The sequence below is a fragment of the Atractosteus spatula genome, chromosome 4, assembly GCF_055471065.1.
Source record: "Atractosteus spatula isolate fAtrSpa1 chromosome 4, fAtrSpa1.hap1, whole genome shotgun sequence".
Lineage (NCBI taxonomy): Eukaryota > Metazoa > Chordata > Actinopteri > Semionotiformes > Lepisosteidae > Atractosteus > Atractosteus spatula.
The window spans coordinates 1,953,275-1,970,724 of record NC_142709.1 but is presented as its reverse complement, the minus strand read 5'-3'; the positions used below and the strand labels follow the sequence as shown (position 1 = coordinate 1,970,724).

Sequence of the window (17,450 nt, the reverse complement as noted above, 5' to 3'; positions counted from 1 at the left end):
GGAATGGCATCCTATAATATGGCATTATGCATGATGATTACATAATACATAATTTTAAATAGGACTAGACAATAATGTCATCTTAAGTTATCTGCAGTAATTTATATATTGTCTCAACAGCATCATTACTGGGAACAATGTAATATTTCTTCAATTAAATAATCGCACTAAAAAAAACTTATTATACAAGCAATGAACAGCTTTCTCTTTGTGGTGCTTTGGTACTATGCTTCTCTAAATCTGCCTGCTTCATGCTTAAAAAATCATGCATACTGTAAGTGATTTCTATAATTACAACAAAAAACAACAATCCAAATTGAATAATTTTAATTATCTTTATTGCAGCAGTTTTGAAGAAAATAAAGAATACATTTGGCAGTACAGTGTTTATAGCTTTGAGAATTCTTATTTCATAAGATAAGGAAATTTCTATTTGAACATGTTTTTAAATATCTGGAGTTCCTCTACCGAAAGCTTAAACACCGAAAATGATCTTGAGGTCGGACAGTGTGAGCTTGGTGAAGGAGTCTCCTGACCCCGACAGCACTTTCCTGGCCAGGTCCTTCTTCTTCTCCTGAAGACTGGAGATCTTGTCCTCTACAGTGCCGTCACATACAAACCTTGGGGAAACAAGGGCTCCTTCAGTTAAAGTCTGGGCTGGACGATACATTTAACTTCAGCAAATAGTTACAGACCTCCGACAGCCTTTTCTTTTCAGATCAATCCAGAATCCAAGCTCAATTTCTTCCAGGTCCGTGCATTTTGCCCAGTTCTGGGAGACGGGCTGCACAATTAGCCTCTCACCTGTGTATTGTGACGTTTCTCAGCTGGCCCACTCTGTAGATACGATCGCAGGCCTGGTCTTCCAGAGCGGGGTTCCTACCACAGCAAAGACGGAGAAAGTCATTCTTACTGTAAGGCCACCCATCTCAGAACAGCTGGGCACAATCGTTCACGCGCGGTGAAGACAGGACAGCCACTGTCCACAAAATACCAGGAGAGACTCGATGCAAGCCTCACGCAGTCACCAGCAGTCTGCCTTCGACTTTGAAATGGGCACTTCGGCTCTGAGAATTAACTTAACTCAGGGGGCAGCTCTTGCCAACACAATCGCTGTGCCAGTTACGACAGGTCACCCCGGTTTAATCAGCTACGGATTGCCAGGGGGACCCCAGCTGTCAACACGGAAACACGAAACCTCACCAATGCATGTCGATCAGGAAGAGATGGTTTCCTCCGGTGAGGTTAATTCCAACACCTCCCGCGCAGAGGGACACCAGCATCACCTGCAAGCAGGGAAGAGCTCATCACTAGCTCGAAGCGCTTTAGTCGTCTCCTTTTTCCTCCTTACCCGTCTTTGGAATGTCACTGTATCTCTAGGTCTTGAAAATACATTTCAGTGTCAGAGAGCGCAGTCATTTTGTAACGGTTTATTTTGGGCAGGTGTTGGAGGAAATCTAAGGCAGTTCCTCGGTACCTGCGGCCCTCTGGGGTTCGTGTTGAATTCCTCCACCAGCTCCATGCGCTGCCTGGGGCTGACGGAGCCGTCGATGGTGGCGTAGCGCAGGCCCAGCCGGTCCAGGTGCACGGCCACCACCCGCAGCATGCTGGTCCACTGCGAGACGATCACGCTGAGGGAAAGGCAAGAGCTCAGGGCGGGAACTGAGGGCAACCCAGCCTCCTTCCATGAAACACATATCACTTAAAATCCTCAAATTAAGACCCCAAACTTATTTTTATAATAAGCTTTGCAACACAATGCTATATTGTTACAAATAATGCACTTGAAATCAACAGCAAGGAATGAAATAGAGAAATCTCATTTCTCTGTGACATTTTGAATAACTTTTTTTTTATTAGTCCTGCATTAATCTTAAGATATGGATTCCAGCAAGGAGTTCAGACTGTTTCCATGATCTCCTGAACCACATGGTATCAGATGACTTACCTTTTCTGAGCCTCTGATTTTCGTCCGATTTCCTTCAGTTCAGCAAGAACTGCAGAAATCTAATAAACAGCAAATTAACAAAGTTAGTGCTCCACAGCCTTTATTCCCTGAAGATGTTGTGCATACAGATCTAGGACAAACAACACATTTACATCAGGGATGTTTCATTAAGTGATTCTACACAATACACAGAAAGACAATGAAATCCTGAGAATTTGAGAAGATAAAAAGGTTTCAAATGAGAGAAGGAGATTCAGCTACTCTAGTCCAAGAAACCAGGATATCGGCTTCAACAAGGCTGGGTAGCACGTTCAATATTCCTACTAAAGGGGATGAGACACAGGACTTAAATCATACGGAGGAGGGTAAATTCTTTCACAGTATGATCATGCTCTTGAAATCACTTTACTCCACTAAGTATTTTTTCACAACTAAAATCATTAGGAGCAGCATTTATCTTCCACTTGGCCAGAAAATGTGAAAATATTATATTGTATCGGGCCTCGGAGAGTAGCAGAAACAGTTGAAACAGGCCATGTCAGCAAAGATTTGTTATGTTTTCAGCCCAATGCTGTCCCATTCTTGTAGTAAGATAACTTTTAAGTTGGGTGTGTGTTAAAGGAAAACTGCACTCCCAATTTCTCAGACCGGTTATTAAATCTCGCTAAAAAAATAAATACACTGACTGTATAGAAAAATTAAACAAATTTCGAATGAAGCACAAAACCGCAAGCTTTGTGAAAGAACCGGAAGTTGCCGTGTTGTTTCACAAGCCGCTGGTCTCGCCACAGGCGAGAGTTTCCAAGAACTGTGACATGATGCAGCCCTTCCTGCTCACTAGTCACTGTAACGAGTAACGTAAGGTGATGTAGAGCAAATAAGCACAGGTTGTGCAAGCAGACATTTCACTGCAGGAATGTTCCAACGCGATCTGCATGCCGATTTAACAAGCAGTATTCCTCATCAAAACCATTTCGAAATTGAAAGCCAAATTTCTATTATATTAAAAGAGATGTAGTCACAAGCCTGCTCGTTTACAATGTAACAGCGCCACTTCGTGTCACCAGATGTTTTGTTGCCCAGTTCTGAATCACAGACAATGGGAATTTTGTGATGTAAATTGGAGGTTTTACAAGTTATTTTACTTTTAGAATGGTTTGCAATGCACTCATGATTCTTTCTAACCCAGAAATACAAAAATAGCATGGTAGTTCCGCTTCAAGGATAAGAGCGTGTGGGACTGAAAGTGCTCATTCCAGCAGTTTTCTACAGGAATGAGCTGGGAGCTTGTATTAGTCAGGGAAGGAGAGGGAACTATCCTGTGCCTCAGATCCCACACACATACGGTTTCTGGGGGGGGCTGCTCACTTGACTGGGATTCCTAATATTTTGGGAGAAGCATGAGACCCACTGTATGAAGGATCTGTTGTCGTTCTATCCCCTGCTTTACCTTAGTGCTTTCCTTTGTCTCATCGAAGAGGTCGGACCTGAAGTTTTTTCCATTCAGGGAGACTGTGGATTTGGGATCAGGACCAGACAGCTCCGACAAGGACAGGGCATTGAGCTGCTCCTCCAGGGAAAGCACTATTCCTTCATCCTGCAGTTCTGCACGATCCAGCGTCTACACAATTCGGGCAGCAAAGAACGCACGATGCCGTAAGTCATGCTCAAGCATTTACTTTACCTACAGTACCTCCCTCTTCAGCCCAGCCCTTTACGACACTTTAAACAGTCATTCAGCAACTTATTCAGGAATTCCTTCTCAGAACTGTTGTCCTCACAAGAGGCCAAATCGTGTAAAAATCCTTCTGCCTTTCCAAGCCACAGCATGGCCGCAGCAGAGCAAAGCCTGTCAATACTGGCCCAAAAAAAGTGACCCAACGTTTGCGGAGAAACGAAATCCGAAAGGAGAAAGAAAAGCCTGTGGAAGCTGTGCGCCGGTGTGGCGGCTCCTACCTTCCTCAGCAGCGAGAGGTGGCAGCAGCACTGGCGCAGCCTCAGGAGCAGAGACAGGATGTGCACCGTGCTGGTGGCGTGGGCCCGAGACTGCTGCGGGGCGCCAGCGAGCACGTCCCGCTGGCACACGACAAACTCCTGTGCAACTGCAGGCACAAAAACATGTTACATAGCCTCTCGAGACTTCATTTCCCCCCCCCCCCCCAAAACAGCTTATTCCAATTTCCAGAGCCTCTGTATCAACCCCGTCATGTCCTAATGAAAGTTATGTGCCTATAAGTCCGACAACACAAAGCTGAAGATGTCTATGGTGCACCTGATGACAGTTTAATCCTCCCACTTTGAGTCATTAAAGAAACAAATAACCTGAGCTTTGAGAATAATGTTATAATTAGGAGCCATGTGAAAATCATGAATTGTAATAAACGCAGAACAAAGATGACGCAACTTTACTGTTTGACACTGCATTACCAAAAACTAAAGTATTCTCTCTACAGGACTTTCTACAGAAACGTCATCAGTTAATCTTCTCAGTCTGTGGCTCCTGGAGACACACAAATAAATGAGAGGTCTTACAACAATGGTGCATGAAAATATTAATTATTATTTCCTTTTAATGTGGTATACAGCATGCACTACAGTCTAGACTACAGTGGTATAGTAAAGGTGATGAACTGAGATGGACAAAGTGTTGACTAGACAGTATGTGATCGCATGTGTGTGAATAGAGGAGGCCTCAGCAGTGAACAAGACAACAGCCCCTAACAGAGGAAAACAGTTTTAATATCCTGGATTACTGACTTTCAGTTTGCACAGGCGGTTAATCTCAGACCTTTGTCAAAGGGATTATTTTTATTTTCCACCTCCTTGGTTTCCTGGCGTTCATATCTCTTTAGGTAAGACTGCAGGGTTGATCTGCAAGACACAGATAAAAATGCGTTATACCGTTGCTGTTTAATACATCTTTAAATATTAAATTATTCTAAAAAAATCTTAAAACTCTGCAAAAAGCTTATGTGTTATTTACATTTTATATTGTAGAATGCTTATGGTCAAATATAAAAACAATTAGGAATCTTAAAACACCTACCAGTAACTATACTTACACAGACTTTGCAAAAAGTACATTATAAACAGACTGTTCATCTTCAGACAGCTTTAAACGGTGAGTATGACAGCAACATTCAGGCAGAGAAACCTAAAAATGTAATTTATGGTAGAAAAGAAGATCAGGCTGCTGTTCACATACAGCACAGCTTATCGGTCAATCAAAGATTTCAGCTGCAATCATGGGAAAGATGAGCAAATACCTTGAGATAAAAAGCCTAACTCCTGCAGTAATAAAATACATGTTCCATTTAGAAGACATAAACCTGTTTGGAAACGATATGCAAGGAGATCTAACTTCCAACTCGGTGTCCATGTCTTAATCACTTAACCCCAACCTCAAACTGCGAGTCCGACCCTCCCAGTTCACTTTCCGATTAACGATGTGTTAACCAAGGCCAAGGGAGAATACTATCTCCCTGTGAAGACCGCATTTACATGCAATTTATTTACGCACATCCTTCACTTTTTTTGCTTTGAAAACGGCATTCGCTTCATTCTTTGCACTGAGACCAAATAACACCTGCAAAACAATGTGGAAGTCTTGTGTCTTAGCTAGGGAAGATCAGATTGACCATCATCTCAACACATGAACGAAGACTGGAGAAGAGAGACCCATGGAGCCCTCTAGACAGGTGAGAAATGAATGTTGCACTGTTCTTGGGGTAGTCTGAGGCCTGAAGGTGCGTATGAACAACTTTTAACTTGAATTTTCTTACAATTAGAATTCTAAGATTATGCTCCATGTCAAACACGTCCTTTTCCCCACGCTGAATCCAGAAACTTTTGCTGCAGACTATCTTTACAGCCTGTTTGAAACCCTTGGCTGACAGTACAATACATCTACCCAAGTGTCCACGTCAATGCACATCCTTCACTGCTGGCTTGATGATAACCCTCACCCATGCGTGTCATCCTGTACAATGTGGTAATATCAGAGGTTTACCGAAACAGTTATACGAATCTGAAGAACGTGTTTCACTAATCAGAGCACTATACCAGGGGTTTTCCGGTGGAATCAAACTGGTCCTTGGTCCTGCGCAGCAGAAGGGCTTTGGTGAGGATGTTCAATCTCTCTCCTCCCCTCTTAGAGCCATTGTCCACGTGAGCCTTCCACAGCTTGTAGTCATCAAAGGGGGAGCACCTGAGAAACCTACAGCAACACGACGGCAGCTCATGGCTCATGCACTGACAGAGCTGGTCAGTAATTCGGTATCTAGCAAACAACACTTTTTTTGAAGGTACTGGTGCCCCAAAAGCAAGTTCCACCTTTCCCCACAAATTCCATGCTTTTAAATCCGTTTCGGCTTACAACGAAACACTGAGCATTATTAGATCTAATGATACACTTATTTACTGTTCATGGGGCTGAGCTGGCTTTTGAATTAATGATTAAAGGACACACGGAAGTAAATAAAGCAAAAGAACTTAACTGGCCGGATATACTTAACATAAATATATCCTGATACACAAAACCATATTGATAGATCTTAGACACAGATATATGTAACAAAGTAGCCAACTTGAAGGAGGTTGTTTCTGCTGGCAGCCAGAGGCCGGAGCCAGAGATGTGCTGTGTGGAGCCGAGCCGGACTCGTACTTCAGCAGCGAGTACAGGTCCAGCAGGTTGTTCTGAACGGGGGTGCCGGTCACAGCCCAGCGCGAGCCCGCGCGCAGCTGGCACACGGCCAGGGAGGTCTGCACCCGCGGGTTCTTGACGTTGTGCGCCTCGTCCAGAACGATGCGGGACCACGTCACTGCCAGCAGGGGCGGCCGAGGCCGAGCGGGAGGCTGAAAGCAGACCGGCGCCGCGATGAGCTCCACGCAAGACGACACGGGGAATGCCATTCAAATACCATCGGCATCAGGGCTTAAAACAGCACTATCCAGGTCAATCTGGATACAGCATTCTTAGGGTCCGAGTGCTTGGACCAAAAAAACTACTTGCTTCTATAGCACATTGGCTGTGATCCCCATCACAACAGGGCTGCACTGCATCTCAAGCTACGAGGACAAGGGGGAATGCTAACTCGTATGGCCCTCGGGGGTTTCTGGGGGTGTAATAACGTTAGCTCCTGCTCATTTGCCATGTTGAGCACTGCATTTTCCGAATCTTTTAGATCTTTGCTCCCACCCCAATGTTATACCGACCCTTTATATCAGTAGCCCTGTAACAGAATACGGTGGGGCGGAGCGGTGGCTCTGTGGCTCAGGATCTGCGCCTGTGGCTGGAAGGCTGCCGGTTCGTATCCTGCGGCCAGCAGAGGAATCCTACTCCCTTGGGCCCCTGAGCGAGGCCCTTCACCCCAAATGCTCCAGGGGCACCGTATAAATGGCTGACCCTGCGCTCTGACCCCCAGCTTCTCTCCCTGCCTGTGTGTCTCATGGAGAGCAAGCTGGGGTCTGTGAAAAGACACATTCCTGATACAAGAAATTGTACATGGCCAATGAAGTGATCTGATCTTATCTAATACACTTCAGCTTTCCACACTGTTGTCATCTGTTCACACGCACCCAACTCTCAACAACAGCTGCGATTACTTCCCTGCTTTGGCCTGCACGACACTAGAAACTATCTGCACTTCTGACTTCCTGAGTGGAAGCAAGCACCTCCACTCCCCTTTGTTCCCAGACTGAGGGGCCTCACGCAGTGCCTTCATTCCAAGTCAAGACACTGATTGTTTCTCGTACTTTTTGGAACAAAAACCCCAAGTAAGAACGTCGATAAGCATTATATTATTATAATATACAGCAGTTTAACATGGACATGGTGACTGACAGAAGCCAACAAACACTTCCTCACCTCCTCCGCTGCCCCGTCCTTCTCTGACGGGATCTCCTTGGACACCAGGCTGTACGTTGTCACCACCACATCATGCTCCGCTAGTCTGAGGGATACAGCAGTAAATAATCAGAACAATGACATTTAGCAACAGAATTTAAACTCAGCAAAATAAAATAACCTTTCTTCCCCCCCAATCACTGTGATTCGCCCATAAATTACAACATCTTTTACCTTTATGTTCTTTTCTTTCTTTCATGGGCTGGACAAGTCTTGCCATGTCCTCTCACAAGATGTTACATAATCTACAGGATGACATGCGACCTGCTAAATAAATGTAATACTGTGTAACCTTCTCCAGTGTAATGGTTGCTCTCACATCACAAAAGACCACCACTCAGCCTTGTGTTTTTCTACTGGCCAGAAGATGTGCTCAGACCTATCTGCATGAAATCTACTATAAATAAACAGTGGTCACCAGAAAAGGACACGATACTAAAAGTAACCCACTTGTGTGGTGGTCAACAATCTGGCAGCAATTTCCCCACAAAGGCTTCTTTAATCCATACAAAACTTTCTCAAGTGCTTGAGAACACTGTAACTAAACTCAGAAATTTATGACCTCGGAAAATGCAGCAGGTTTTCTGCTTAAAAGCTTAAGGTGCGTTTCCTTTAGTGCTTTATGTCTTTCTTTTTATACAGTTTAGAGTAAATACAATTTACCCCACTTAAGCACGTATTGGTATACCTCACACATGAAGAAGGCTCCACGGCCGAAACGTTGTGTTTTCTTTCTTTTCAGCATGGAATAAACCTGTTACTGGTTCCTTTGCAGCCTATGCATGCTGACGCACCTCCCCACCTGAACTACTACGTATTGGTATATCCCACTTAAGAGCATTTCATTACATTTACTATGTCTATTAAATGTACTTAATGAAATTTAGATCCTCATTTTGTCAGGGCCGTTAGTGCATTTAACACTTTCAGTGCAGTAAAGTCAGTGACAGCAGCAGTAGTGACCTACTGAAATGACTAAAGGCACCCAAGGCACTCAGAAGCAGGCAGAAAACAAACGGAAATGAAGAAATGGAGGCGGGATGTGTGATCGAAGAGCAGTCCGACCCCTACCGGCCCCTGGCTTGGAGCACACTGCTACTCAACAGCGTTTCCCAAGGAGACGCCCAGCAAGAGCATCCGCCTGCAGGGAAGTCTTACATGCGTGCACTCCTCTGCCTGTTGGGCCCGTGGTACAGACAGACGCTCAGCGCCGAGCCCTTCACGTGCTTCTCAACCTCCATCTTCCAGTGGTGAATGAGAGAAGCAGGACAGATGATCAGAGTTCCCTGGGACACCACGGGGGAAGGATCTGTCAAACGATTAACAATTAAATCACATTTATTAATGCGGCGTGGCGGAACCAACCATTCAATTTAACATCAGTGAAAAATCGGTGCCTTTCCTTTATTATTATAGCTTATTAAAACACACAGAATGAAACCATTCTTGTAAATAAACTACCGTTTTTGGAAATCCAGCCTTCCGGTTTTTTGTCCTTCTTCTCCTTCTTCCTCTGTGCCAGGATGAGCGCGATCATCGTCAGAGTCTTCCCCAAGCCCATATCATCCGCTGTGGGAAGGAAGAGATGGGATTTTCGAACTGTGGGTGAACTGGCAGGCAGCATCACCGATATGTTCAAGGAGGGACAGCCTCTGAAAGCACCGTCTCCTCTCGCACTCAAAACAAAAAAGACAAAACGTTTCCATGCCATTTTAAACTTTACTGCTGCTTGTTGCAGAATATTGCTCCAAAAATATTCCTACAGAAACCCCAAACACTCAAGTCAGTAAATACGTTTTGACCAAGCTAAGAAATAAGCCTTTGCTGGGTGCCTCTGGTATCATATCTGCCAATACAGTATAACAAGACTCCTATAAATTGGATAAAGACATTTAACACACAGCTATTTTTAGATATTATGATATATATTTTGTATACATTCATTTTTAAAAATACTTCAGAACTTTCTTTTGCAGATAAAGTGAACATCATGCAGTTTTCAAATAAATCTGTACTATTTACCACTGACCTTTGCTACTAAACAGCACAGAAAACCTAGTATTTCAAGTTCTTAAATTACTCATCTAAATCTAAAGGTTTATATCACTTTTTATAATGCAATACTTTCTTGGACCTTAAACAATGGAGCAGATTTACAGGAGAGCACACAAAAACATCACGAGGATAGGAACACGCTTTCTTAGGGAAGCGGTCAGGACATTTGGACAGAGTGCAGCCTGCACTATTCACTGTATGCTGAGCTAGGGGGTGACACCAACTTTTAAGGCGCTGAACAAACCCAGTTACTCCTGCCTCTCAAGACCAGACAAGGACTTATTTGTACTAATGACATCCATAAAACACTATAATTAATTGAACATTTCTCAGCAGGATCCATTGATGAACAAAGCAGACAAGTGGAAAATGGAATTTTCTGATCTTTGTCAGTATCGTGACTGTGCGGTCATGGCCACCATGACCAAAGTGAGCACAGAAGCAGTCAATCTCCCTTTCCAACTCTGCAGTAGAAACCCCTGAGCTGGCAGGCAGGTCCTGCAGTGACATGTGTGACGTGTATTAAAGAACAAAGGCAACACAAATGAGTAAATGTGAGTTCACCAGTGGCGCCAGGGGCTGGCACACAGGACAGACCCGGCCTGTGGACAGCATCATGGGGAGTTAAAGGTCCTGCAAATCACAGTGGACCTTGTCTGAAATGTCTGTAAGAACTCTGCACCTGTCTGAGCTGCCAAAGCCACTGGGCTGAAGACAGAACAGGTAGAATACGATACTGATGTCACGTCAACCAGAGAGGCAGTTAAACAGAAGCAATAACTGTGCTTGGAACTACAGTATTACATAGGAAAACATCTGAGGGTTGCTGCAAAACAGCTTTTATAAGTGGATTATTCATTACAATTAACCTAATTATTCCCTTGATCCTATACAGGACTTTGAAGAGGATCTTTTCATTCCGTTGATTATTCAAAACCTTCAATTCATTAAAATTACAGCTAACTATCAGGCACCATGAAGCTTGATTAGGAGTCCTGCAATTATGTAATTGATTAAATAATGAGACCGATTCAGGTGGCACAAAAACCAGAGGACATTAAGTCTTCTAGGAAGAGGGTTTGCAACCCCCACTTCAAAAAAGATGAAAGGTGACAGGCTAGAGAGCATCAGATGTTTGAAAACCATTTCTTTACCAAGAATTCCTCCACTAGGTTTCTGAGTCTCGCGCCACAGAAGCCAAGCCAGGGCCTGTTTCTGATGAGGCAGCAGGTGGACCTGATCAGGGAAAAAACAAGTCCATTCAGAAGAACACAGTTCTCAGTAGATACAAAACAAGCACTTCACTTCTCAATCAATATGTTTAGACATTATTTCTTAAACTACATATACAAACATCATAACACATGCCTACCAATTCTGAAGAGAACCATATTTAACATGTGGCTTGGGAGTGTTTTGTGTTCTGACAGGCCCAACAGGTCACTGTGAATAAGTAGCGTACACTTCCGCTACCTTGAGCTCCTTCGGATCCTCGGCTTCTGCTTCTGCAGCAGGACAGGACTCGAGGGACTTGTACAGATGGTCTATAGCGTCTGCTATTGTGCTACCATACAGGCGATTGTACTGGGGGTTCACTGGAGACGAAAAAACACAAAAACGGTTACGTCACACAACTGCAATAAACATAAAAACACACTGCCTTCAGAACATGTATTTTAGCTTAGGTAAAACACATTTCACAGCCCTAGAGTGTAATATACACTTTTCAGTAATAACCTTGTATATTGAATATGTGATCACAATTTTTACAATACATTGTGTGAGGCGAGAATTAAGAAATCCCCTGTTTACACCAGTAATGACACCTTCTGAGTTTGCTGTGCCTTACGCTGAAAAATAACTCGCTTTGAAGCTGGTGCCAAAAGTGAACATGATCTGCTCTTCTGAAGACAAGCACTAATAAATGGAATTCTAAATTCTATTATTTTACTCTGGCACATGTGTCCTTTTTAAGTCTCTCGACTTTATTAGACTGCCAGGTGAACAGAGATAAAGATCTAGCTATGGGATCTTCCAAACTCTTTTTCCAGAGCTTGGTCTAAATGCCCCAGTAAAAACAGCTCGTGGGCGTCGGCACACGTACCCCCAGACCTGTGCCAGTCCGCTCCCCGGCTGGGCGCGGGGGCAGGCAGCAGAACGGTGCCCCCGGGCCTGCTGACTGGGTCCTGCTGGCTGGGCGCCGACACACAGCGCTCTTCTCCTCCTCCCCGGGCATCTGAACACAACATGAATGAGACGCTGCAGGGAACTACTGACACAGCTCAGGGAATAAACACCGAGACCAAGTGAACAGGAATATTTTCCCTGCAAAAAGGGGAACTACATTAACTGCTCACTTTATGTACTTGCGATTAAGAAATTATCATATACATTTTCTGAATGCATTAATACCCGTTCCTTCTGTATGTGCCCTGACTTTCGCTTACAGTACAAGCACATCTAACAGTGCACATACTGTCTGTCCTGCCCACCACCCCTTAAGCCATTTTTGTAAGTTTGAACTCAATACATCCTGCCCAATACGGATGTTCACGTGCCAGAGAACCACAGCCATCGGTTTCTGCCAGTCAGTGAATCACTGCACATCAATGTCAAATAACGCCTCTTCATTTATTTTTAATTTGGGTTCTCTTTTACTTTAGACTGTATGCTTTTTTAAACCAGTAATGTTTATAGAAAGAAATACAGTACAAATACTACATAATTACCGTCCATGACTGTTATTAATACATGTATTATCTCATGTCACTTACTTCTAATTACTGCCTTGAAATTTATTTTCATTGACCGAATCTAACCTAAACGAACAACCTAATTGAGAAGCGCATAATTTTCGGATAACGAGGAGCTGATGTATTGCAGAACATGAACAATGACCAATTATGACAAAACCAGCAACACTTTGAGTAATTCAAGCATTGCAACTGTGAAACTACAGATGAACATACTGAACTTCCTCTTTTATTTAAAGAAATACTTTTTTCTGCCACTGGCTCATGGTTCTCACCTCGTTTGTTACTGTCCTCATCTGAGGGAACTGACAAGCTCAACGATTCCAGAGCATCTTCTAACTCCTTAACCTGGCTTATCAGCCTCTGACCTTTATCAGGGAGTGTAGAAATATTCACAGTGGACAAAGTAACCTAAAAAACAACAGCACGTCATTGAATATGCGTTTTACAGCCCCACCGTCCATGACAATGGCCGAGGCAAGACAAGCTCACAGAGGTCCACCAACCTCTCTAATCAACACTCTTTCTCAATATCAAAAACACAACTTTTAGTTAAATAAAAAACTTAGCAGTTATTCAGAAGGAAGCCATTTTTTTGTTTGTTTATACTGTAGGTCATGGTTTTACAAATTAAAGTTTTCCCACACTCAACAACACAGCAGGGTAGGCCTAATTTTTCCACAAAGTGGACAAGTGCGGGCATGGCGCGGGCACGCCTACCTTCTTCTGTCTGAGCTGGGCAGAGAGCGTGCTGTGGAGCGCCCGCGGGCCCGGGGGCTGCGACTGAGACGAGGGCAGGAAACCGTGGAAGCTCGTGAGAGTCTTCTGCACAAGGGCCGCGGGACAGGTCTTCTTGTTTCCAGGCTGCACCGACACTATCAGGACATCTTCGTCCACTGTCCTCTCCGCCTGCTCCGCCGTCTGCTCCATTGAGGGGTGACGTTTCTCGATCGGCCCGGGTGTGGGATTCGGGTCACTCGGAGGACGTGCTTGTGCCTTCCGAGACTCAGCTCGTGAGGGCTTTGGAGACCCCCTGCAAGTCGCGACCTTTGCCCCCGAAGCACTGCCTACGTCTTCCCTTTCGCTGTCTCCAATGCTCTCCTGCTTCCGGCCTTTGTCCTTCCTGACGGGCCCTCGGTCGTTCTCTGGGATCGGCTCCGATTTGCGCTCCTTGCTTGCCGAGCCCGGAAGCCGGCTGCGGTCCCTCCTTGCCGCCGAGCACTCGGGCTGCTCCTGCACATCGCGCTCTGAGCCTCCGCTCGAGATGCCCGATTCCTCCCGGCTGCCCTCCGGCTGCAGGCGCTCTTCCCTGGGGCCACGGCGAGAGTCATCCTGCTTTGAGAGGCCCTCCTGTGCTGCCTGCCCATCTGCAGGCGATCTCTGCTTCAGCTTCACGCCTGCGGGTAAGCGCTTCTCCCTCCAGGACTCGGGGGCAGGGGGGGCTGCCCCAGCCTGGTTCCCCCCCCCCTCCGCTCCTCCCAGCCCCGCTCTCTCATCCCCGCCTTCGTGGAGCGCCTTCCAGTCGGAAGACTTCGCAGGCTTGCTCGTCACCCTGAACGGGTTTCTCTCCACAGGGTTCTTGCTCGGCTGGGATTCTCCATTAAACGGGGGGCTCTTCCCTTCCTGCTTCGTCTGCTGCGGATAAAAGACAAGCCTTCATACGCAAGCCAGTGCTTTCTCACACCGCTCCAATCCGGACTGATGCGGAAGTTCAAGGACTGTCCCTACCTGCCGTGATAAATATTTCAGTTGCACAATATTAATCCGCCCAATCAAGTATGCTGGAAGATGTTTTTTTTTAAAAAGTCAATGACCTTTTCTCTACTAAGGTTCAACAAATGCCTCGTGTTTGAATAGATAGCATTATGCTAGCCAAGTGCAGCTTGGGAAATAAGATATTCCCAAACTGAACAGAAACCTAACATTTCTTGAAAAAGTAATGTTGTGCAGTGCAATAAGATTCAAGCACAGTAAAGCCCGTTAATATTTCATAGATGACATTCAATAAATTGAATTCATTCAATTCAGAAACTGCATGCATTCGAGAAATTTGGAAGAAATCCCAGTTTTAAAACAAACGCGCTCCTTCAAGGATACATATTGTTGGGAGCTGCATCAGCATGCATAGGCTGTAATGATGCCATTACAAATTGTATAATTTATTAAAAATAAATGCATTCCATTTGTAGAAGAACATTTTTGCACACCTGCCATGGAATATTCCCACACCATTTCTTCCCTTCAGCCTTCCCTGTAACGCAACGAAATAACAATCTGAAAATCAAGTCAGAGAGAGAGAGAGATCAAATCATTTTCATCCACACCTGCGAATCCCTGGTGACAAGCTACTCTGCTGGAATTTGATGTAGAACGATCTTTCTCAACACGTTCCACAAAGTCCATTCCACATCCCACCTTAACTACAGCTCGCACCTGCTAGCAGTACCGGCTCTCGAAACAATGTGACCAGACACACCTGTAGCCCGGCCTTCCTTCGTGCTTCACGAGAGCCTGCAGCTCGACCCAGGAGTCTTCATGATGCAGGCAGTGAGATGGAGGGATGCTTAAAAAAAACACACAAAACACAACACTGGAGCAAAAACAGACACACCAGCAACACCTGCCCCTAGATGTCGGAGAAAATGCCATCAATGGTTTCTCTAATAATGCTCCATTGGAACATTCACATCTGTTCATTACATTACCAGGTAAATTGATGGAGAAATAAATATAATTTACAATAACAAGCTGGGGAACCACTTATACATGTTCTTGAGCGACTTGCCCAAGGGTAAACCATCATCTTTATCATCCCACCCAGGATGCGAACCAGGACCTTCCAGTCCAGAGCCCACAACTGCTATTCCACACTTCTGTGGTGCCGCAGCAATAATAATCCATCACACACACAATGCAGTGATGCTGCCAGGCTGGCTAGTATTCGCTCATTTGTGTCCCTGTTTGGGGCAGACTCCTCCCTACCCATGCACATGACAAAAATAACCAGGGACAAACCTTCAATAGGCACATTTCCGTCCTGTTATTTATACTGCGATTCCTAAAGCTGTAGCTGATTCGAGTACTCAGCAGAAGAAGGCCAGGTTACAGCCCTCCACACTCCCGTCAATGGGCACCATTCTAGTCTTGGTGCAGAGGTTTTAACGACTTTAAGATGTCAAACGCCCTCGAATTACGCTTATTAAAATATACGTTATCCTACACATCGATACTACCCCACTCAATCGCAGTGTAAAGTTGAAACGCACATACTGAGCGGGTTTAGTGAAGTCGCAGGCGGCCCCTCCTTGTGAACTGCAGAGGTAAAAGCTCTTGCCTTTGTTCGGCCCGTCTCTCACACCGGTCTTCAGCAAGCACGGCCTTCCTGAAGCGCCAACAAGCAGACAGAACAGAGAGCACAGCCTATTTCTCCTCTGTCCGGCTCACAGCATGGCATATAGAAACACATCTCCACGTTTATCAGGCGATAATGATCTCGCAATCGCAGCAGAGTCTTGGTGAGGGATCTGAGTGTCCTTATGCTTATAGTGACTCTTCTCACACGAGCTGTTTCATTAGCATGTCATCCTGGCTAAACCCGGTCGAAAGTTAACTTTGGAGAAAGTCTGGGGCGCCGGACACCCTCACGACCACTACAGTGAAAGGTCCATTTGAGTTATTAATAATTAGTTATTGAGTTACGATTAGCTTTTATGTGCAACAACAGCACCATGTGACGTAGCTTGTTGGAATAATTGATTGATAATCATTTCTCACGAAATTACGTCATGATGTTCATGATTATTTATTGCTTTCTGATGGCAGCTATGCGCTTCCGTAATGGTATACGATTTCACGAAAAGTAACGTATTCAGTGTTTTCCCCTACTCTCCGCAGTTACTGCTAGTAAAAACAGGCTGTGTACGCAGAGCCTGGAAAACAAGATCGGCTCAGTAAAGGCTATGGCTTTATCAGCGAGGCGGATAAAGACAAGAACATATTCCTCCTTCTTCTCGAAACGCCGGGTTTCACGGAGTCCGTTTTCCTCCAACATGTGTCTTAATTAGATTCAAACTCAAACTCGTTTACTTGTCTAAAACCCAGAGTCGCCATGCGAGCTCAGCACTCACGAACCCCTAGGGCTCTGACCCTCAAGTTTCGCACACTTGCGTCTTCGGCCGCAGCCGTGACAGAGACTCACCGTGCCTGTCACAGATGACTTCTTCCATGGCAGGATGTGTTACTGTATCTTCCACCGGTCTCCTGCGACTTGCCATCCATTTCCCGGGAACTAATGCGCAGCCGCAACTCAACTCAAAGCCCGAGCCGCGGAGTTTTTTTATCCAATGAGACGTGAACCCGCAACACTTTTGAAGGCGGGCACAGGGGAAAGCCTTTCATGTTTGGCTCCGTCTCGTTTCGATTTATCCAATAATTTTGATTTCGCTAGCATTGGTGTCATGACGCCTTATAAAGACGTTCAGAAGAATGAGTGGGAAAAGTCAGTGGAAGGGTATTGATTTGCATTGCTTATGTGTAACATTTTCCTTTTCTCTTTAAAATAGATATTAAAATACAAATATACTGTAAACAGTGCCAATACTACAGGATGAAATTTTATATACGTAAAAAACAACATACAGCATTTGCTAAGTGTCCTAACTACGAAACAACAAGCATATACTCGAACAGCATGTATTTGTGACTGCTTGATTATGCTTACATCACCACATTCAGATATTCAAAATTGTCAATGAACCAATTATTATCCCATTCATTAACAGAAACGTTA

General features: G+C 44.8%; 1 protein-coding gene across 2 annotated transcripts; it reads right to left on the bottom strand.

The window, feature by feature from the left end:
* Positions 1-323: 323 nt before the first annotated feature.
* ttf2 (transcription termination factor, RNA polymerase II) lies at positions 324-16,950 on the bottom strand. 2 transcript variants are annotated; one of them, XM_088914734.1, is made up of 23 exons: positions 16,860-16,950; positions 15,932-16,043; positions 15,138-15,224; positions 14,869-14,935; positions 13,382-14,296; positions 12,937-13,072; positions 12,013-12,144; positions 11,382-11,503; positions 11,063-11,144; positions 9,315-9,422; positions 9,012-9,162; positions 7,815-7,899; positions 6,612-6,802; positions 6,011-6,164; positions 5,011-5,102; positions 4,737-4,819; positions 3,905-4,050; positions 3,399-3,569; positions 1,949-2,007; positions 1,478-1,631; positions 1,204-1,286; positions 805-879; positions 324-620 (listed from the first exon to the last, which is right to left on the bottom strand). In XM_088914734.1, the coding sequence occupies exons 1-23, from the start codon at positions 16,933-16,935 to the stop codon at positions 476-478; spliced, it is 3,426 nt and encodes a 1,141-aa protein (XP_088770860.1). In that variant the 5' UTR covers positions 16,936-16,950; the 3' UTR covers positions 324-475. The 2 variants fall into 2 exon arrangements, with proteins under 2 accessions (XP_088770860.1, XP_088770861.1); XM_088914735.1 differs by having other exon boundaries at positions 13,382-14,293; positions 16,860-16,930.
* Positions 16,951-17,450: the final 500 nt, after the last annotated feature.